The sequence below is a fragment of the Hemiscyllium ocellatum genome, chromosome 15 (genome assembly GCF_020745735.1).
Source record: "Hemiscyllium ocellatum isolate sHemOce1 chromosome 15, sHemOce1.pat.X.cur, whole genome shotgun sequence".
Lineage (NCBI taxonomy): Eukaryota > Metazoa > Chordata > Chondrichthyes > Orectolobiformes > Hemiscylliidae > Hemiscyllium > Hemiscyllium ocellatum.
The window spans coordinates 16,698,444-16,721,380 of NC_083415.1; the positions used below are offsets into that span (position 1 = coordinate 16,698,444).

At 40.0% G+C, this 22,937-nt stretch overlaps 1 protein-coding gene across 3 annotated transcripts in view; it reads left to right on the forward strand.

The window, feature by feature from the left end:
• Nucleotides 1–22,706, forward strand: part of LOC132822896 (pleckstrin homology domain-containing family G member 4B-like) — a 180,499-nt gene extending 157,793 nt beyond the window's left edge. Inside the window, exons 19-24 of one of the 3 annotated variants that reach the window (XM_060836289.1) lie at nt 143–320; nt 7,102–7,218; nt 10,032–10,256; nt 12,914–13,131; nt 17,502–17,566; nt 20,772–22,706. In XM_060836289.1, coding sequence (XP_060692272.1) covers nt 143–320; nt 7,102–7,218; nt 10,032–10,256; nt 12,914–13,131; nt 17,502–17,546 — 783 coding nt within the window. In that variant the 3' untranslated portion in view covers nt 17,547–17,566; nt 20,772–22,706. The remainder of the gene's footprint in view (nt 1–142; nt 321–7,101; nt 7,219–10,031; nt 10,257–12,913; nt 13,132–17,501; nt 17,567–20,771) is intronic. The other 2 variants (XM_060836290.1, XM_060836291.1) reach the window with 2 other exon arrangements.
• The last annotated feature ends 231 nt before the right edge of the window (nt 22,707–22,937 follow it).

Consider the following 22,937-nt stretch of genomic DNA (forward strand, 5'->3'; position numbering starts at 1 on the left):
ATGTTCATTCTGTTTAGGAGATGGACAGGTACTGCATAAGTTTCCATGTAGTAGAGTACAAAGCAAACTAAAATGCATCACCATGCAATCGATTGAAGTAATATTGACCCATTGTGTAATATGCCATGATTTTGCATTGCAGACATCTGAAATTGGAATGACACACAATTCTGGAGAAAGCGGGCTGTGTTTTGAAATCTGGTTCAGAAGGCAGAAATCCCGGGATACTTATATCTTTCATGCTCCAACTCCAGAGATAAAGCAAGCATGGATCGATGACTTGGACAAGATATTGTGGAATCAAGCTGTGAGAAACAGGGGTCAGTAAATTAATAAGAATTGATAGTAAAGAGAAGAATTCTGCAAGACCTGTAATCATTTTCCATCTTTTTTTGTTTGTTGTATGCTGTTTTTTCATAACATTCTGATTTCTTTGGTATTTTGAACGTTTCTTGAATGCATTTTGTGGTGATGTTGTGCGAGCACAAGATGCATACTTTTGTGGCTAAGGTATCATTAACCCAATTTGTAAAAGAAAGTTTCTGTTTTCTGGTGAACTGATAATGTAATCACTTGTGTTATTTATAACAGGACAAGTATTATCAATATTTTAACAGTTTACACATTGAAATTTATGGCTAGTTAATATGAGGATGTGTGGTCCACCACATCATTTTTATTAAAAAAATGTGACTACCAAACTTCAAACAGCTAAATTTGGTTTCATTGAAGATTTGGTGAGTCTCTTAATGACAACTGTCAAGAGGAAGAAACAGACAGTCAGAGAAGGATTTTATTTAGTTGCATGAGGTTGGCTGCTGATAAGTAACATTGTCACTTAAAGTAGCTATTATGGAAAGCATGGCACCTTGTGCTCTTTGAGATGACAGTATCATCTGAATAATCTCTAACAGTACTTTGAAACACTTTGAACCAGTTAAAATATATATTTGGCTCTTTACATCCTCGGCAAAGACATGGCATGGCAATAACCTTGACTTTGCATAGTCTGTCCCTGTTGCTCAGAAGGGAAAAGGGAAGAGGACCAGAGCAGTAGTCACTGGGGACTACATAGTTTGGAGGGTCGGGGGGGGGACAGATAGGTTCTGTGGGAATGAGAGAGACTCACAGTTGGTGTGTTGCCTCCCAAGTGCCAGATTGTGTGATGCCTCTGATCGTGTTTTTGGGATCTTTGAGAGGGAGGGGGGACAGTCCCAAGTCTTGGTCCACATAGGTACCAATGACATAGGTAGGAAGAAAGGTGGGGATCTAAGGCAGAAATTCAGGGAGCTAGAGTGGAAGCTTAGAGCTAGAACAAACAGGGTTGTTATCTCTGGTTTGTTGCCTGTGCCATGTGCTTGTGAAGCGAGGAACAGGGAGAGAGTTGAGCTGAATACATGGCTGCAGGGATGGTGCAGGAGGGATGTTTTGGATTCTTGGATAATTGGAGTTCTTTCTGGGGAAAGTGGGACCTCTACAAATAGGATGGTCTTCACCTGAACCAGAGGGGTACCAATATCCTGGGGTGGTGGGAGTGGGGACATTTGCTAATGCTCTTTAGGGGTGGGGGGGTGGAGGGTTTAAACTAATGCAGCAGGAGGATGGGAAGCTGAATTGTAGTTCCAGTGTACAGAAGTTTGAGGGTAGTGAGGTCAGGGATAAGTTACAAGGTCGCGAGAGGGCACTGGCAATCAGGATGTTGGGTTGAAATGTGTGTACTTCAATGCCAGGAGCATCCGGAATAAGGTGGGCGAACTTGCAGCTGATACCTGGAATGTTGTGGCCATTTCAGGGCTAGAGCAGGGATAGGAATGGTTGCTGCAGATTCTGGGATTTCGATTCTCAGTAAGAACAGAGAAGATAGTAAAAGAGAGGATGTGGCATTGTTAATTACAGCAGCTGAGATAATGTTTGAAGACTCATCCACTGAGGTAGTTTGGGCTGAAGTTAGAAGCAGGAAAAGAGAGGTCACCCTGTTGAGAGCTTTCTATAAGTCTCCGAATTGTTCCAGGGATGTAGAGGAAAGGATAGCAAAGATGATTCTCGATAGGAGTAAGAGTAACAGGATAGTTGTTATGGGGGACTTTAACTTCCCCAATATTGACTGGGAATACTGTAGTTCAAGTAGTTTGGATTTTGTAAATGATCTGGATGTTGGCGTAGGATGAGTTACTAAATTTGTGGATGACACTAAGATAGAGTTGTGGATAGTGCCGAAGGATGTTGTAGGTTCTAGCGAGACACAGATAATCTGCAGGGCTGGGTGGAGAAATGGCAAATGGAGTTTAATGCAGAAAAGTGTGAGGTAATTCATTTTGGAAGAAATAACAGAAAACAGAGTACTGGGCTAATGGTAAAGTTCTTGGCAGTGTCGATGAACAGAGAGATCTCAGTGTCCAGGTGCATAAATCGCTGAAAGTTGCCACCCAGGTTGATAGGGTTGTTAAGAAGGCATATGGTGTGTTGCCGTTTATTGGTAGAGGGATTGAGTTTTGAAGCCACGAGGTCATGTTTCAATTATACAAGACATTGGTAAGGCTGCACCTGGAGTATTGTGTACAGTTCTGGTCACCAAATTATAGGAAGGATGTGGAAGTTTGGAGAGAGTTGAGAGGAGATATAGCAGGACGTTGCCTAGTATGGAAAATGGTCTTACAAGGAAAGGCTGAGGTAACTGAGGCTGTTTTCTTTGGAGAGAAGAAGGTTGACAGGTGACTTTATGGAGGCATTTAAGATAATCAGAGGGTTAGATAGGGTGGACAGTGAGAGCCTTTTTGCTCGGATAGTTAAGGCTAACATGAGGGGACATAGCTTTAAATTGAGGAGTGATAGATTTAGGACAGAAGTCAGAAGTAGTGTATTTACTCAGAATTGTAGGGACTTGAAAAGGCCTGTCTGCAACAGTAGTAGACTCTCTGACGTTAAGGTCATTTAAATGGGCATTGGACATATATATATGGATAATAATGGAATGGTATAGGTTAGAAGTGAGTCATATTAATTTCACAGGTCAGCGTAACATCGCGGGCCGAAGGGCCTACTACACTGGAACATTCTATGTTCTATGGCCTCCAAAGCTTATTGAATATATAGTTTCATTTTTGAAATCAAGTTAAGGTAGTTTTATTTTACCTGCAATTCTGTCACTTGCCCCTCCCTGATTTTATTTAATCTGCCATTTTTGATTGTGCCCTCAGTTACCCAAAGCTCTTTCTATGTGAGTTCTCTGTGCCTCCCTGTCTCGCTGTCCTGCTTTAGGTAGCCATGATGTGGAGGTGCTGGTGTTTGACAGGGGTGGACAAATTTTAAAAAAAATCACACAACACCAGGTTACAGTCCAACAGGTTTATTTGAAAACACTAGCTTTCGGAGTGCTGCTCCTTCATCAGGTAGCTGTGGAGCAGGAACATAAGACAATCAAAAGAGTACAATCTTTTGCTATAAGTTCTGTGTTTTATGATCTTGCTCCACAGACAGCTGATGAAGGAGCAGCACTTCAAAAGGTAGTTCTTCCAAACAAACCTGTTGGACTATAACCTGATGTTACATGATTTGTAATTCTAATTTAGGTATACTTTCAAAACCTACCGTTTCATCACCTGTTCTAATACCACTTTACATGGTTTGGTGTCAAATTTTGTTTGATAGTTTTCTTGAGAAGAACCTTGAGATGTTTTCACATCATTGAGGGCGCCAAAAAGTGCAAGTTGCTGATACTATAGTGATAGCCTGTCCCTTTATTTGAGAGTCTCTGAATGCTCCTTAAAATTTATCTACAAGAGGTCTGTTGATGATCCAGTTGATAATATTTGTGTTGAGATAACTGGGAAGTAAATATTGAACCATTAACCTCGGAGACACATGGACAGGTGGCAGTGGGGTTGTGGAGGCAGAAACTCAGAGCATGTGGGAAATCAGCCAAATTGTCAATTCTGCATGGAACTTCATGAGCTCTAGAGGAAATACTGCTGTGTGAATATTAGGACAGTTACAGGATTGAACTTGGCTGTGACACTGCTAAGATCAAATGTCTTATTGACACTGTCTGGGCAAATTCTGGAAGAAATGCCAGAAACAGTATCTTTGTATGATTCGCTGCTTCCCACAGAGTAATAGAAAAGGAAAAGCAAAGTCAGGTTTTCTTTTAGAAATAAAACTGTGAAGTTTAATTTTTCCAAAATTGTGCTTTTTCTGGGCCAACGGTTGCAGTGCAGGATTCAGTCAGTGTATAAAATAATTGAGCATTGCAATATGTATCCTTGTCCCTATTCTGAACTGTCAATCAGTTCTCATGGTATTCCAGTATCAATTGGTAAATTCCAGAATTTGGTCCGGTGTTGCATTAAAAAGAGTAGGAAAGACCTACAACAATGTTGTGGTTGAATTAATATTTTTATTGCAGCAGGGTAACATTTAAATACAAGATTTGTAACTTTTCTTTCCTAGAGTCATACAGCACAGAAACAGGCCCTTTGCCCCAACTCGTCCATGCCAACTAGATTTCCTAAACTGAACTAGTCTCAATGCTCATAACTTTTAGAGAATCAAAACTTCTAACTCAGGAAAAGGTGATATAAAACAGCTGATGGGTGTTAAAACAGGGCTAGGAATATGAAGAGAACATTTTTCAAGAGTTTGGCCCTCTGGTATTTTTATCCTCACAGAATACAATAGTTTAGTCTGGAACTGGTTTCTCCTACAGTGAGCTGGAAGGTTTATATCTAATCAACTAAATATTATTCAAGGATTAAATGTTGTATTTCCTTGAAATATTTCCCATCATTGTTTCTGCGTTAATCATCAAATAAAATTATTTCCTGAATAACAATCTTATTCCACAACAAAATATTTAAGATTTGTAGATTCTGCTCATTTTTTGAATCTAAGTAATAGTCATGGCCTTCCCACCAGTGTTAGACCGTATAGAAACTTTGAAGGTGACAGACTGTTATCATCTTCTGTGTCCATAGAATCTACACTATGATATTCTTTTAATTGACCTGAAAGCTTTTTCTAAAACATTTTCATTCAAATTTAGTGCATCTTCATTCATAGCACCAAGAATGACTTACAAAGAATAATAACTATTGGGAAGTAATTATCTACTCAATTTTCTCACATTTAAATGATTCTCATTCATTCCTCCTGCTGTATTGCTATCCCATACTATCTTATCCTTCGCATGCTGCTTCTGTAATGCCATTTCTTACCTCATTTCTTCCATGTATTCCATGCCATCCCCCACCTGCTCTTGCTGTGTCTATACCTCTTGTTCGTCTCATTGCATCCTTCATGAAAACAGTCCCCCCATCCAGAGAACGTTATTGTTGGATTCTCCTTATATTCAATGGTTTCTGTTCAGTGCCAATACCTCTACCTGACTGTCGCCATCATCCTTTCACTGCTGTACTTGTATCACTGGATCCAGTTGTAGAGTCATAGAGATGTACAGCACAGAAACAGATAGTGGGCGGCACGGTGGCACAGTGGTTAGCACTGCTGCCTCACAGCACCTGAGACCCGGGTTCAATTCCCGACTCAGGTGACTGACTGTGTGGAGTTTGCACGTTCTCCCCGTGTCTGTGTGGGTTTCCTCCGGGTGCTCCGGTTTCCTCCCACAGTCCAAAGATGTGCGGGTCAGGTGAATTGGCCATGCTAAATTGCCCGTAGTGTTAGGTAAGGGGTAAATGTAGGGGTATGGGTGGGTTTCGCTTCGGCGGGTCGGTGTGGATTTGTTGGGCCGAAGGGCCTGTTTCCACACTGTAAGTCTAATCTAATCCTTCGGTCCAACTTGTCCATGCTGACCAGATATCCCAACCCAATCTAGTCCCACCTGCCAGCACCCGGCCCATATCCTTCCAAACCCTTCCACTTTATATGCCGATCCAGATATCTTTTAAATGATGCAATTGTACTAGCCTCCACCACTTTCCCTGGCAGAATCTAGAAAGAATCAACTTCACTCAATACTGCAGCCTCACTGCAAGGCCACGCTCAAAATATTCACTTATTTGTTTCTGTGCTGTGACGTGTCCCAAACATGTTCCTCCAAGATCAGCTGTAAACTTCATTTGCTAACTTTCCCAGATGCACTCTGATGTTCAGCAATACACAAATTCAAACAGCAAAGGCAGTAACTGTGCAGGTTCACTGCTGTGTCAGTCGGCAGTGTGGGTTTCTCCTCCGAGTGCCCCATGTGCCTTTATGTGCACTCATCCTTGCCCTTCAAATAAACTCACCAGCAACCCGAGCCCAAATAAAAACCTAATCAAAGCAGTCTGGCTGAACAAAATCTCAGTATTATCCTTGTAAAATCCTCTAAGGAAAGTTTGGGGAATGTACTGACTTGTTTAAGATTGGATTGTCTTTCTCACTTGGTTAGTAATTATCTGCACATCTTCTCCAATGGCAAAGGCAATATACAAACCCAAGGAAGACTTTTTATTTGTATTATTTAGGGAGTAATTATAAATAAAGCCTCGATGGGATCCAAAGAGCCCTCTGATCCACTGTGAAGTTTTGATTTTGTGTGAGAGATTAACTTGTAAATTGACAAGAAATGGTTTTACTCCAGACAAAAATGGACCAATTTAAGTGTTGAATAAATCTAAAATATTTCAATTGAAATAATTAGACTATAAAAGACAGCAGATCTCTGTTTACCAACAATAGTGAAAGTTTGGGTTGACTGTACAAATAAATTTTGCTGCTAATATTCATTAATTAAAGCAACGATACTCTGGGAGCCTTTGATTTCAAGAAACTTAAATTTGGTCACTTTTGTCTGAAGTACTTTTTGTTGCAAATCTTGTTGTTGGTCTGTTGTGGCAATGGCTACAAATCATTTCTGACCAGAAACCACAATCTAAATGCTTGGATTTAAACATTTGGGTTTATGTTGGAAAGTACAGGGAATTCTCCCATTATAACAGGATGTCCACTAACTGGCATGGATTGCACTGCTAGTTTCAAGTAACATCTTTAAAGCACTCTTGACAGCCTGAAAATTGTTCCTTTTCATCAGTTTTTTATTTTGTTGATAAGCTTGTGTTTTAATAAAATGCAAAACCTTCCCTGTCAATGTTGAAATTCCTTCTTTAGAGCTCCAGATGCAGGAGAGGGTGTTTATGGGCATTGGCAGTAAGCCATTAATGGACATCAAACCTAGCGAAGCAGCCATCAATGATCGATCGGTTGAGTGCGTCACAAAAGGGAAAGGTATGAGCTTAACTCAGAGGTTAGCTGAACTCTGTGAGGGACTAGGCTCTGCAGTGTGCCAGAACATTGTCCTTTTGCCTTTTTGGCTTGAGTTCAAAACCCTCTGCCCATGCATTTTAGGAAAAGGAGCTTTGGTAATCTCAACTTGAAAAGCATCAAAAATGCAAAAAAAAAATGGTTTTAGTTGAACAATAACTAGCAGCAGGTTCTATGAGAACCTTCTTCAAGGCCACAGGAAAAAAATTAGAATTTTAAATATTCAAATGGTGTGTTCCTTTCTGGTTATGGTTAAGGTACATTATACCTAGGAAGTATGAAAGTGCTTTGACCTCTGCCACAGCCAACCTTGATGTGATTATTGTTGCCACTAGATTCATAATTGAAAGTGTTTCAGTCCTTGCTCTTCATTATATGCTGTCATACTTTGAAAAGCACGAATTCATTAATATATAAAAAGCACAATCATTCATTTATAATGGAAACATTGCAGTATTCTGTTGCTATGACAGACTGTATTATTATGATAGACTAATGGATGCTATTATTGGTTTCATAGATACCTTTTCCTTTTCCTTTATCTGAATACAGAGCTAAGGTAAAGAAATACATTATGGCCAAACAGAAATTTAACGTATTATTATATATGTTGCAGTTTTTTTCTGTTTTCATGCAGTAGCCTTTGCATGTAATGGAAGTTAATCCAAGCCTAGAAATATGTGCTTCTGTGTTTGCTTAATAATATGTGGATGTCAGATACTTCACGTGGTGAAACATAGGCATGAGACTCCTATTATATATACACTAGTCATCCTTGAGCTGCAGCGCCCATTCCCCTGTCATAAATACCATTCCCTGTTCTTAAGCCATGCCTTTCATGATAGCTGCAATATGCCTGAAAATTTGTACTAGTGTTTCTCATAGTTGCTCCTATTTTGTAAAATTGCTGGTTAGCCAAGCGTCAAGTATTTTTGTTTTTACATTCGGTTCTGGTTTTCTTTTTCTTCTGGGGTTACCCACATGTTGATGTCAAATGATCTGCTGGCACTTAATGAAGCCCTTCTACCAAATGCAACAAACATTGTATCATATGAACTGACGTCGCCTTCATGATCACCCTTTACATTTTTGTCAACCAGGAATGGCACTGTTGCATCTCACATTTGCCTCATACTTTGACCCTTTCTCAACAATAATGTCCAAGTTCGAGTTGCTGTCTTTTCCTAAACAGACTTGACCTCGCAAGAACGATTGTAAGTTGTACAAAAATTAGAGTTGCTTCCAGTCAGGACAATTGTTCAAAATATGTATAGCCACTTCCTTTCTGGGATCACAATGATTCAGTATTGAATAACAAAGAGAATAAGTCAAATATCAGCCACTTCACCCATATGGAAAAGTTACAACATTGACTAGTATTGCAGCTCAGATGCTGCTGACTAATTGTTACTGTCTGGGGTGATTTGGATTTCATTTTAACTCACCCAGTACTTCCTTGATTTAGATGGGGGTTGAGGCCTATGGAAACTTGGTGTAGTGGATTTCCCATTGAACAATTGTAGATTTTTGTGGAAGACCCTTCAAAATACTTAAACTTAATTGGAAAGATTTCCATATTATGAGTTTGATCCTCCACTCATAAATTCTCGAACAACTTTGCTAAATTTATTGAAGTATTTTGGACAATATTTAAGCAGTGCACCCCAACTTCCTGAGATGCCTTCATTTGCTTATGGCTCTTTGAATAAATCAGTCCTTCTCCAGGGCATATTGCTTTCTCCCCTGCTCAGACATACAGTTGCCAGCCTCCACAATGTTCTGAGCAAAAGCGCTGTCTGATCCTTGCGCAAATTATTGAGCATTGTCTTAACATATGGAGTCTTTCCAATCCTCTTTGAAGACTAAGCAGATATTTATTTTATATCTTTTTGACATCTCGGGCATCACCTCAAAGAACTGATTGTAAAATGGTTGATGGTGGCCCAACAAAGATAACTCCACCCATTCTGAATGAGGTTCCAATTTACAGCATTTATAATTTACGACATGAACTAATGTTGCTTCCACATCACTACCCCAGATCTGTCCTGCTATAAGGATGTTCTTTCCTCCTCAGTGTCTTACAATATGTGAAGTGGCCATACTCCAAGCAGACCATAGTGCTGCTGTCTCATTAAAGAGAGATGGCTAGCAGTTCAACCTGAGGGTCACCACATCTCAGGTGAGGGGGAAATTGAGAAGGATAACAACTTCAGTCAGTGCAAGAATTGAACACACACTTTTGGCATTGCTCTGCATCACAAATCAGCCATCCAACCAACTGAGCTAACCAACCCCCATTACAAGATATTGGATGAAGGAAAATGGAGTATTAAGCTCATTAGTTTTTTTTCATTCCATAAATCACATAGATAGTCCCACATAGATAGTAATTTCTCCTCAGAATTTGTAGCATCTACTTTATTAGTAGTTTTTGCTTAAGGATATTGATTAAGTACTTCATTGAAGATTTCCCACTAATTTGTGATCTGGGTGTATATAATGGCACAGCAGCAGTCAGCCACATGCTGTAGAAACAAAGTATCTGATGTCATAATGTTGTTATGCAAGTATACAGAGTACATAGGAACTTCAGTACCTATACAAACCTGGATTAACACCCACGTTGCAGGGATGATGCATATTATTCATAGAATGAAGAACCCAGCAAGTTTGATCACATTTTTTTTGTGCTGATTAAATTTTTGAAACAAAGTACATTTTCATTTTCCTTTCAAAAGCCGAAACACTAACATTATAAGTTAAATCTGTTCCAGAGGAGACCAAAAGACCGAATTCTATCGGCTCCAATGGCAGCGCCTCATCCTCAGGGAGCCAGTCTTCCTCGTCGTCTTCTGGTATTGGTTCCCTGAATATGCACATTTCCTCCTCACCGTCAACTGCAAGAAGCAATGCTGGCATCAACAACTGTTTTTATAATACCCGAGCATGCATTGAGGAAGATGACCTGGAGAATGATCCGAGTGGAAGGCCTTTTATGAGTGAGTGGCAATAACATAAGAACAGGACAGTTTAAGTAATTGTCAAGATGTTTCAGCATCATCTGATACATTCTTTTGGAGGAAGGATATCAGCTTCTTGAGTAAGGCAATAAATGTATTAATGATAAAGCATCATGCTGTGCTTTTAGCTTGGAATTCTTGTCAGCTGTATCATGGATTGGCAGACAAGAGTTTTGCCTTTATGTTGTGGTTAAGCTGTACATTTAAGTGTAACTGCCAGTCACACCTGGAAAGTAGAGATAAAAAAATGTGATAAAATAAATAATCTGATTATACATTCCATCACTCCATGATGTATGTATGAGCTAATAGCTGAGCAAGAGCTTCTGGTTAGGTTGTGCAGCACATGACATTTATCAGTTTAAAGAGGGAGATAGCAATGTTTCCTATAAATGAAAGGGAATAGAAATTACTGACCACTATTAAATTTGATCGCAACATTTTGTTCACAGCCGGGAGGATAGGATGGCCTGTTGTGTACACATTTGCTTCATGATCAATCAACAGCTGTTGTCACTAAGCGGAGAGAGGCTGACCATTTCCAATTTTAATCCCACCCAGATGAAAACCCTTGTTATAAAACTGTACTCTTTCCACCAATCTCTGGCTGAGATCTGAGGAACTGAGAGTGTGGATAGCTTGAGCAATTAGACTTCTGCTTTTCTTTATGTCATTCTTTCAGGATTCTTGGGTGGTTTTGGCTTTGAGCAATAATGTAAAATAGCTGATTTTGGACCATCTTCCATTCTACATTTCTCGTAATTTTCATTTTCCATTGAAGTGAATAGAAATAAAAATCCAGAAAAAATGAGGTGTCCAATTGGATTTCACCTGTTTACATTATTGATCATAAAATTATCCCTGGCATCTTTTCTTATGCTTCCACCTGTATAAAAGAATACCTTGAAAGCAGCATTTGTTTTCCTCCAGTTTGTAGACAGCTCAGTGTTATGTTCCATAACAACCCAGCAGCATAGTGCAGGTGATGTCATGTTGCTACTCCAGGTCTATGGAACCACTAATTGACACAAAGCGCAAACGCAAAAAAGTGAAATTGGAAAACTGATCAAAGGCAGCATGGGTTTGCCAACTGTATTGTAAAGGTATTTTCTGTTTCCTCAGTGCTTAACTACCATGTGGAGCAACAGAAAAGCACTTACAGCCCAGAGCTAGGTCATTCAGATCAACCTGGTTTTGTCAGTGTTTACCATCCAAATAATTCTGATCACAAATCCTTTTCGAATCCCTGGTGCTACTTAGTGACAATGCAGCATGACTTTCCAAACTTCACAATGCTAGCTATTCTTTGTTAGTTTTATACTTTAATGCAATGGATATAATCTGTTTATCATTCCATTGGAATAGGAAGTGAATTTCCACAGTTCAAGTGCGGACGGGGTGTTCTTTTTATTCACTCATGAGACGTGGGCACCGCTGGCTAGCCAGTACTTATTGTCTGTCCATAGTTACCCTTAAGAAGGTGGTGGCAAACTGCCTTCCTGAACTGCTGCAGTCCATGTGGTACAGGTCGATCCACAATGCCATTAGGGAGGGAATTCCTAAATTTTCACCCAGCAACACTGAATTAATGGTAATATATGTCCAAATCAGAATGGTTAGTAGCTTGGAGGGAAACTTGTGGGTGGTGGTGTTCCCATGTATCTGCTTTTCAAATGGAAGTGGTTGGGGTTTTGGAAGATGTTGATTGTGGCGCCTTGGTGAATTTCTGCATGCATCTTGTAGATAGTATACACTGCTGCTACTGAGCATCGCTGATGAAGGAAATGGATGTTTGTGGATGTGGTTCCAGTCAAGGGGAATGCTTCTTCCTGGATGGTGTAAAGCTTCTTGAGTGGTGCTGGAGCTTTACTCATTTAGGCATTTGAGAAGTATTTCATCATGCTCCTGACTTGTACCTTATATATGGTGGACCGGCTTTGGAGAGTCAGGAGATAAGTGACTTGCTACAGTATTCCAAGAATCTGGATAGTTTTTGCAGCCATATGGTGTGTCCAGTTGAATTTCTTGTCAATGGCAACTCCCCAGGATGTTGATAGTGGGGTATCCAGTGATAGTAATGCTATTGAATCTCAGTGGGTAGTAGTTACATGATTGTTCTTGGAGATAGTCATTTCCTGACATTGTCTTGTATGAATGTTACTTGCCACTTGTCAGCCCATGCCTGGGTATTGTCCAGATGTTGTTCCATTTGAGCACAGATTACATCAGTATCCAAGGAGTCGTAAATGCACAGAAAATTGTGCAATCACTGTGAATACTCCCACTTCTGACCTTATAATGGAGGGAAGGTCATTAACAAAGTAGCTATTAATCATTTAGCTTAATCTTAGTGGATGAGCAATGATCACAAAATAAGGTATAAACTCCACTTATTCTATTTTTCTAGGTAGCAGCAGACAAATTAAAGAACTGCCCTTCAAACCACCTTGCTCCTTTTCAATTAAGGACTGAATGATTTGGAATAAGGGAGTAATGAATAGAAATGTGTGATAAACATTCTGACAATGGGCATAGTCTTTCTTTGCGAAACCACCAGGAAGAATGTGCTATGTAAGGAAACGTGACTGAATACTCCACAAATAATGGGGATAATGGGCTTTCCTCTTCATTCACAGCTGAGAGTTTGGAAACATCCTCCCAGTGTAACTCCACGGAGAGTGTTAGTGGTTTCAGCAGCTCTGAACACAGTAGTCTCTCCCTGACGGGAGGAGAGATCGAGGAAGCACTGTCTCTCTGCTCAGCATCATACAAGCCCAGTTCAGATCCATGCTCACTCTGTGCACCAGAGCCACTGCCAAAGGGAGAACTGTCATTTGGAAATTTGATTAAAAATGTAAGTATATTACTTCAGGTTGATTTTGTGTGTTATCTTTCTGTTTCCCATTTATTGGATGTGCAAGGTGGCAAAACCACATTCAAAATAAAATAAATTGATGGCAGTTTTGCATTTTCCCTCTGATTTTGTACCTTCTCTCTAGAAGATGCTGGGATATGATTCCATAGAAAACAATTGTTTCCTGGACTTCAGACAACTAACCCCCATAAGTAGATATCAGCAAGTTTTTTAATCATAAAGGAGAGCTGAGCATGTCATTGCATCATTATGCATTTAGAATGATGAACGTTGTAATGCAATTCAGAGAATAATACTCAAGAGTGACCTTTTTTTCAGTTGTTAGCTAAAGGAGTTATGGTCCTGATTACTGCCTCAGCTAAAACCAATAAACTCGCTGCCATTTTCTAGAGTAAACTGAAGTAAAATACATTGGTATGAGATAAACTTGGTTTGTTGGGGTGGCTGTTTTTCCTATCATTAAGCAGACCTGATAGACATTTTTGCTACAGGCTTCACGACTCCAATGTCAGGTTCAAATGGAATCCAACACAGCACATTGTGGGAATCAGCGATACATCTTTCTCCAATCTGGCCAGTTAATGATCAGTCAACAGGTCTGTCTCCAACCAAGGGTTTCAGAAAATCTCTCAAAGCTGGAGGGCTGACAGGAAGCTCTCCAAATGATGTCACAATTTTAAGGTGCCTTTTCTTCAACAATCTCAATTTTAAAATAAAGAGAAGCCATTTGCAGCTTATCCACTATTGTGGAGGTACGCGCAATGGCCATGGCTGAAGCCAGATAGTTAGGGAAGACCTCTAGGCTAACCCAGTTGGTTGCAGGGTCCTTGGTCAGCCATCAAGGAGTGGCCTCCAGGCAGCATCTCCATTCCCAGCCCTCCCTGAGTAACTGGACGCCAACTGGAAAATTTCAGTCAGTGGACACTGGGCCTTTATAGGCATTGACAGAGTCAATCAATTACCTGCACGTGTAAGTAGGTAGTCTTGTTACTTCCCAATCTTGCTTCAGGAAAGTGACCCAAGTGTAGGCTGGAGCTGCAGAATAGGCATGTCAACCAGCAGTGCAAAGTTTCTCCCACTGCCCTCACTTTACCACATGCTAACCCCATCAGAGCTGGGATTTCACTTCCTGATCTCTGTCAGTTTTACAGACAGGCCTATTTGGAGATTTAGATATTAACATACAATTAGCTGTTCAGCATTCTGTTCATAGATACTCTTTCTTTTTCATGGAATTTGGAGAAAAGCCTGTTGGTTGTCTTCAGAACAGTTGACTATAATAAATCTGTACGGTGAATGATTTCTACACTGACTTTGATGGGAGTAGGTTTACAATGCTTGCAGAATAGAGCATGGGACTTCACACTCAGTAGCGATATCAATTACTCAATGCCAAAAGGGTTACGATGAGCAGGGAGTGGATGTTGAGAAGGAAATGATTCATGTCTCACAACTATCATCCTACATGTCTTGCTAAGATTAAAATATATTTCAATAGGTTAACCTGAGTGCAGTGGGTGGCAAACCTTATTACATTTGTATTTCTGCTCTTTATTTTCTAAACTTCTATCTGATTTATGCTGAGTTCCACCCGGCTGAAAAAGCATGGCAACTATGTGGGAGTCTGGTGGAGGTACATTCCAGAAAATATTGGATTGTATTAGAAGAGAAAGAATTTGTTGGGTTACAAGGATAAGGTGGAGGAATGGCATGGCGTGAATTGCTCATTTGGAGAGGTAGGGCAGGCACGATGGGCCGAATGGCCTCCTTCTGTGCTGTAACAGTTGCGTGACACTTAAATTGCGGTGATATATTTAACTTCTTTCCATAAATTTGCTTTTAAGTGAGACCATTTAATTGTTTTTCCAACTGAATATGTTCCATTACTTTTCAAACAGAGCTCCATCTGACGAAAATCACAAATATAGTTATGCATAACAACTTCTACGCTATGGCATTTTCCATTGTGAAATATATTCCCAAACACTAAGATCTTTATGTTGAGAAGCATGAGGTTTTTTTTCCAAACATAATCCAAAATTGTGTAAGGGCTGAACTTCACCAGAGAGCAGCCAAGTGATGATGTTGGGGGGTTTCAAGGAGGGATTCTCTCTATGAACCTGAATGTGATTTCTCACACTGTTCCCTAAAACTCAACTCATCAGCTATACCCCAAACCTCTATAGCACGTCGCTTGGCATAATCTTCTCTATGTTAGAGTGATGCTGGAAAAGCACAGCAGGTCAAACAGCATCTGAGGAGCAGGTAAATCGATGTTTCGAGCAAAAGCCCTTCATCAGGATTAGAGGCAGGGTGCCTACAGAGTGGAGAGATAAAAATTTTGCCTATAATCTTGTCTATGTCCACAGGTCAAAGCATTTGGCATTGTCAGGACCTCCCAGGATTCTTGGCACCAATGTCATTATTAAAGTCCAGTTGAGCATCAGATTAAGTGTTGCCAGCCAAGAATTGCCTTTACCATGCACATACCAAAAATAAATGTTTCTCAAGGGATTTGCAACACCTCATTGCAAATACAAATCTACAGTTATGAGTGTATGGTTGTTTAGATTGAATCCATCCTCAGCATCATCTCATCCACTTACTCTTCCGCCAATGTCCAGTGTAACCTCCAGCTTGGTTGTGCTAACAATTAGGCAGCACTGTAATTCCCTGTTGAAGCTACAGTTTGTGTGACCACGGATGACCACCTCACTCCCACTGTAGTTTCTCATGCCCTCCAATGTACTATCTTCTCCCTCACCTATATGTTGAGTTTTCTTCCTTCACAATAATTAGTCCCTCTGCATCCCATCATCTACACTCTCTAAATCTTATAATTGACTTCTCAACTTCCTATCATAGCAGGTGCCCTTGATAAGGCCCCTTGACCTTTATGGAGCTGAACACCCTGGACCAACCTGGATGGACAGCCCTGATCTAGACTGACCAGACACCTGACTGATTGTGTGTAGCTTCTTGACTGACTTCCTGTGATCGTCCGGGCTGGTTGCACTGGACCAGCAGAATTGACTGGGACCCACTCCCTAGTGTTTAGACATACATATCTCTTGGAGACAGTGAGGACTGCAGATGCTAGAGATCAGAGCTGAAAATGTGTTGCTGGAAAAGCGCAGCAGGTCAGGCAGTATCCAAGGAGCAGGAAAATTGACATTTCAGGCATGAGCCCTTCTTCATTCCTGAAGAAGGGCTCATGCCCGAAACGTCGATTCTCCTGCTCCTTGGATGCTGCCTGACCTGCTGCGCTTTTCCAGCAACACATTTTCAGCAGACATATCTCTTGACCCTGTTCATCTCAAGTGATGGTGTCCAAGGACTTGAAATAATAACGGATAATGCTTACTTTACAAAACCACCGATAAAAGGCTTCCTCCCTTGGTCTAACTGAGAACCACTGCCCATAGATTTTGAGATGTGGGGCTTATGTCAAGCAAATCTAGCATATTTGCCACATATGCTACTAGCACATGCTGCAGATGTGAGATTGGTGTAGAGGGGTGTGGGCACACTCCAAAATGTGGCACTGAAATGCAGAACTGTATTGTGAGTGGGTCAGAGATGTGCCATGGAGATGTGGTGAGGCTGGTACATTTCCATGCCCATGCACATAGCAACATCTTTGGTCAGTCCTAGCCTGTGAAATGTTGGTGATTGCTGTCCAAGATAGAGGCCTAGAGGAGTAAGCAGAGGGTTCCTAGGTTTCATGTTGGACTTGTCACCAACTAGTTCCTCTCCAGCTGGTGGGAGAATGGGAAATTGCACGTCAACAAGATTTCGTAATAATGGCATGATGATGAATGCAAATAGATACAAACAGGCCCACTCGCTGTTCACTGGGGAGATTCTTATCTTACTGTTCAAAACTTGGGTTGAGAATTGGATTCTTTCTTCTTCATGCCATGAATCTAATTTCTGTCAATCTCACCCCATTTTCCATCTGAAATATCGATACCCATGTTATTCAGGGGCTGGGAAGATTCCACCTGATATGTTTTGCCCAGAAGGTCATTGTCTAAAGAAACCTATCAAAAAAAGGAACCTAAATATAAAATACTTCAACCTCAGAATGTTTTGAAGATACATGTTTTGTTGATAAGAAGATCCTTAGCTCATTTACAAAATTGAAAGATTAACTCAATATTTTCCTTTTCTTGAGTTAAGCATGACTCCTCCAATAATTTTCGACCAACCTATTAGACCATAAATGCCTTGTGTACAGGTACATAATAAACATGTCATATCACTGTGAGTAAGTTTATAATGTGGATTGACTGATGCTTAGTTTAGTAGTGTTTAGAATTCAAAATGACTGCTTTACTTTGATCCAGGATGAACCATCAGAACTGCCCGTGAACCGTTCGACAGCTGTCTGACACTCTAAAGAAGCAGTTTGGTAAATAATTTCACCTAAGACTTCTGCATAAACTGTTAGGGTGGGTCTGCAGACCTAGCATTCGGACTAAGGAACAAAGAACATGTTGCATGTGCATATGTGTGATTATCTTCTTAAGAGATAAGACTACATATTTTAAGATTAGTGAAACAGTATAGTCAGAAAAATGACTATTACGTAGAGTAATAATTATTGGTAAAATGAACAGGGTAGGGTGGCACGGTGGTTCAGTGGTTAGCACTGCTGCCTCACAGCGCCAGGGACCTAGGTTCAATTCCAGCCTTGAGTGGACTGTCTGTTGGAGGTTGCACATTCTCCCTGTGTCTGCATAGGTTTCCTCCGGGTACTCTGGTTTCCTCCCACAGTCCAAAGACGTGCAGGTCAGATGAATTGGCTGTGCTAAATTGCCCATAGGTACATCAGTCAGAAGGAAGTGGGTCTGGGTGGGTTTCTCTTCGGAGGGTCAGTGTGGACTTGTTGGGCGAAAGGGCCTTTTTCCACACTGTAGGGAATCTAATCTAATCTAATCTAAAAAAGAGATGCAGCTTATGGATATGTCAACAGCTCAGAAACAAATAGAACAAAACCTCACCTTCAAAGTCCCCCACTTAGTATCAGATTTCCAGCACAAGGTGAGCCTATAGCAGTTATCTCTTTCAAATTGGTAGCCAACTGTTTCAGATCAATGGACAAAAACTGTCACCTCCTATGGTCCTCCTCCATTAGCATAGAGTCCAGATCCCCTTTGTGTATCACTTTTCATTTCCACCTTCTGTGCTCGTCCCAATTCCAACTTGCTGCTGTTCCAGCACAGTGAAGTTTGTTGCTCCCTATCTCTTGAGCAGGAGCTCTTCTTTTAGTGTTACATGATGTGGAAATTCCTGCCAGCGTGCATAAGCATGTTTGATCTCTGTGAGTATAGCCAGAACTTAAAGCAGCATTGAGAGGAAAAGCAAAAGTTTGTTAACTGGATTTATTGAGGGAGGGTGACAAGCGGCAGTGTAACTTGCAGGAGAACAAGTGGGCCCATTGTGATCTAAATTGGTGCTGGGGAGAGAAGGGTGCCAGTCTGAGTGGGGCAATAGGATGAAGAAGGAGGGGAGCAGATGGTGACAGTGTAGAGAAGACAAGATATTTGTGTAAGCTGGGAAGTGTTCGATGTAGTCCCCATCTGATCACTGACAGGGTAAGTGGAGAAAAGAATTTGCTCCTCACCAATTGTTTAAAATGTACAATAATCCTATTTGGTAACTGAGAGTTCAACAAATACCAGGGCATAAACAAAATTCCCAATAATTTTTGCTTTGATCATTGATTAAAAGGTGAAATATTGAATGCATTTGTTGCTTCACCTCTGACAGATGCATTCTTCATTGTGTTTTCCATCTACTAGCTGACTGGTAGATAAGGACCAGCTGATTTTTGAGTCTATCATTTTTCTGAAAGAAACTCTAATTTGGCAAGACTGGAGGAGGAGGAAAAAGAAAGAAGTGACCAGACTACTGTTGAAAGGCTGACTCACAACTGTACTGCAGCTGGCCCCACAGCTGACATTGCCAAAGTTTCAGGAATTGGCTATTGTCCAGCTCTTATTGACGAAGGTCTAGTGCAGAGTTCACAGACTCTAAAAGGGATGAATGCAACGTCCAATACTTTAAAAGTTGAAACAAAAGAATTCATTAGGTTTTAATACAAGAATGACCAATGTCAAACTGAAACAGCTACTATTTAAGGCATATGTTCTTAAACAAATAGTTGTACAAAATTGCACTGTTTTAAGATATATAATATCATTGTCCAACTATTCCAGCAGTTTACCAGGTATGTTTTTGTACAAAGGATAGTGTTATCTTGTCATTTAATTGCCATTATGTGTTCACGTGAGTAATAGCATTGTTTGGGTTATTGTATACTATAGTCACATTAATTAACTGTGTTTAAAAAGATATAGTTTTGAAAGAAAAATAGCTTTATACTTTGTAATTTGCCCTACATTTTAAAAAAAGGATGATTCTTTGCATCTGCTTTATCTTGTATCTTCTAATACACATGGTTAATGTATTCTGTAGAATATACATTGAAAGTCTAGTAGTGAGGTAAATTATTTGAGGAGAGAATGTCCTCAGTGCATGCCCCATTGGTGTTCTGACTGCTATCTGTGGGAAGGGTGCTGCCACCATTGAGTTTTTTTTCTTTTGACTGGGCATAAAAGCCTATCTATAGTTTACATTGGTAGAGAAATTACAACTGGTAAATCATAGTAAGAAGAGTCTCCCACCTTAATAAGATGTAGTTTATTGCATGATAGCAGTTAGTTCAAGTTACTCTAGTTAGATTAGCATTGTTACCAAGACTTTGAAGTGAACTGTGGATATAGATCTCCACTCCACAAAATCCCTAAGGTGTCCTCCCTTATCCCCACCCAAGTCTGTGTGAAAACATCAGATTGGATGGAGCTTAATGTAGTCACCAAGATGAACACTTTCAGAACCATTGCCTTGTGCCTCATTGTCTATTTTTAATAGGTGGAAAGTTGATCAACTCCATCAATTTATGTACTCTCTCATGATAACACTACAGGCAATTTAGCATGGCCAATTCACCTAACCAGTACATCTTTGGACTGTGGGGGGAAACTGGAGCAAACCCACACAGACACTGGGAGAATGTGCAAACTCCACACAGACAGTCGCCCGAAGCTGGAATCGAACCTAGCGCTGTGAGGCAGCAGTGCTAACCACTGAGCCACCGAGGAAAGATATTCAATAGAAAGTTTCTAAAAGGAAGTGGACACATACATAAAATGAGAGAAAAAGAATGCCTGATGAAAGGGACAAGTCTGAATAATTGGATAGCTCTTTCAAAAAAAACTGGGAAAATAATCTCCTTCAACATTGTTATCCAGGCAGAATCATTGGATTATACAATGTGAAGACTTCCTGCATTATAAATGGGGTTAGACATATGACAATAATCTTGTTTTCTGAAAAAAAGGGGTTATTGAACTTCGCCTCAACTTTATCATTGAGTGTGAGGCGTCAGTGCGTATCAGAATGTCATTCTCATGTATCCATGCATGTGCCAGACGATGCACCCCATCATTTTAGTTAAAAGGAGGGTCATATCTTGGAAGTGATTGTTGTGTACATGTTGTACAGTGGCAGTATATAATTAGTGTATAATTTTAATCTCATTATTTTCTCAGGCCTGAGAATCACTGCTGACGGAGGGTCACTGTTGGTATTCCAACTGCTTCTGAGCTCTGAAATGTGATTCCAGTTCACGTTGCAACAAGCTACAGATTTGCAAGAGGTTGCTGTGCCATCTGGGCTTTGTCCTGACAGATTGTTGTTTTCACTTAAACTGGAAAACAGATGCTGCTCTGTAGCAGATTTCTTTGCCGGAAAGTCCTCATTATTCTCAGGTGGTTGTGACATAAACGTCAGCCGTGGTATTTCACAAGGTCATCGCGATGAAGAGGGACCACCTATCCCTGTGGTCAAATACTGCGAGCTTTCTGCATGCTCTCCACGATACATGAACCTGTAACATCAGCATTTAGACATGTTTTCTATCCCTCGTGTGGCTCCAAAAGTTTCAGATCATATTCTCCAGTAAAGGACGGAATTATCCAAAAGCATGGGGGAGGGATGAATTCATCCAGGGAAATTGGACTTTGGAGAAAATAGCATTAAGAACAGGTCTAAAGCGGGAGGGCAATGTAACATATTCATTTAACTATTAAATCATATATAAGTATATTTTAATATGCATCAAAATGATCAATTAATATTAATTTGTATATTATACTATTGCTTTCTATTGTACATCTATTAGCTTTAATCTCATCATTGTTGTGAAATGCAGATGATGTTAGTTAAGATGTCAGTAGTTAACATTTCCCATTTTTACATCTTTATAATATTAAAAAAACCATGGATTTTATTAATGTTAATGATACTTTGGCCCCAATTTGTCATTTTTTATGCTCTTCTAACATGGTTTGATCTTTAAATATATTTTCCTAATGTAATTTATGCTTGAGATCAACCACAAGTGTCTATAGAGTGATATCGAACCAACACCCTGACTTACACAGCTGTCTTCAGAGACTTGATATCAGACAACACATACTCAGCATTCATTTGATTACGAGTGCCTTATACACTCCAACTAAAACTAAATCCATCTTGAAATTTCAACTAAAACTTGAAATTAGTTCCTAGACAGTTTAATAACTGAATATGGTTATATTTGGTGGATAATGCCACACACCGGTTAATCTTTTTCAATTTTTGCCTAAATTTGACACGACCAACTCACTCTTGGGTATACAACACAGCTTAGCAGGATTCTCTGGTAGAAAAACACTGGGTCCATCTTCTTAGTCGACTTAGATAGGAAATCAATCCATGAGTTAGTTTTTCTGAAACTTCTCGGATTTTAACCCTATTTTGAGTAGGTGTCATCAAATTATGGAAAAAAAAATCATATTGGGTATTTACCTTTTTTTTTGCATTCCATAAGGGCATAAAAGTTCTGAAGGACCTCTGAGCTTAAGTATAAGATGATTGTATAAGCAGCAATGCCTAGGCCAAAAGATAGGTTTTAGAAATGAGAAAAGTATTTTGAAAACATGAATGCCAAAATTTGAGGCCATTACTCAGGCAACACTGCAGCTTGGATCTACTGCCACCATTTTCCATCTCTTACATTGTTGGGTTCACTAACTTCAGCAAATCAGCTGATAGTGGAAAAAGAACTGGAAGACCAAACTAGCAACTGAGCACCAGGTTCCATCAGAAACTAGGAGTGTTTGCTGTGCAATACAATTCAGTCAGTACTCTTGATCTACATTATTCCAAATGTCCATGAAATATCCTTTTGTCCTTGAGTTATTTGAATCACAATATTATCGAAAAATATTGAGGTAATGATTAGTATCCTGTGGTATAATTTCCCCTAATTTTACCAAAAAAGGATGAGTGAAGAGTATATCACTTTGTACTCAAGTCAACTTGGCACTAAACGTTAACAAGTAAACTCAAACCAACTCTTAGATGCATCTTTTTCATGTAAACTAGCATTAGCATGTTAATATGTGCCAGATTTTCTGGAGTTACTGAGTAATTTCCATTCTATGCAGACTGTAATATTGTTGCTACGCAACTGAAAATGTATTAAAGGTTTAATTCAAGCCATTTGGTATTGGAAGCAGTGTCCCATTTGTGTTTCTCTTCGAAAATGAATCGTTCAGTTGCAAACGAACCTGGAGACAGCAGACGTTATGAGTGTTCATTGAGATTAATGGTACTGGAACATCAAATGGTCCCAGAGCTGTCGGATTCCTTCAACGCATTTGATGAAAATG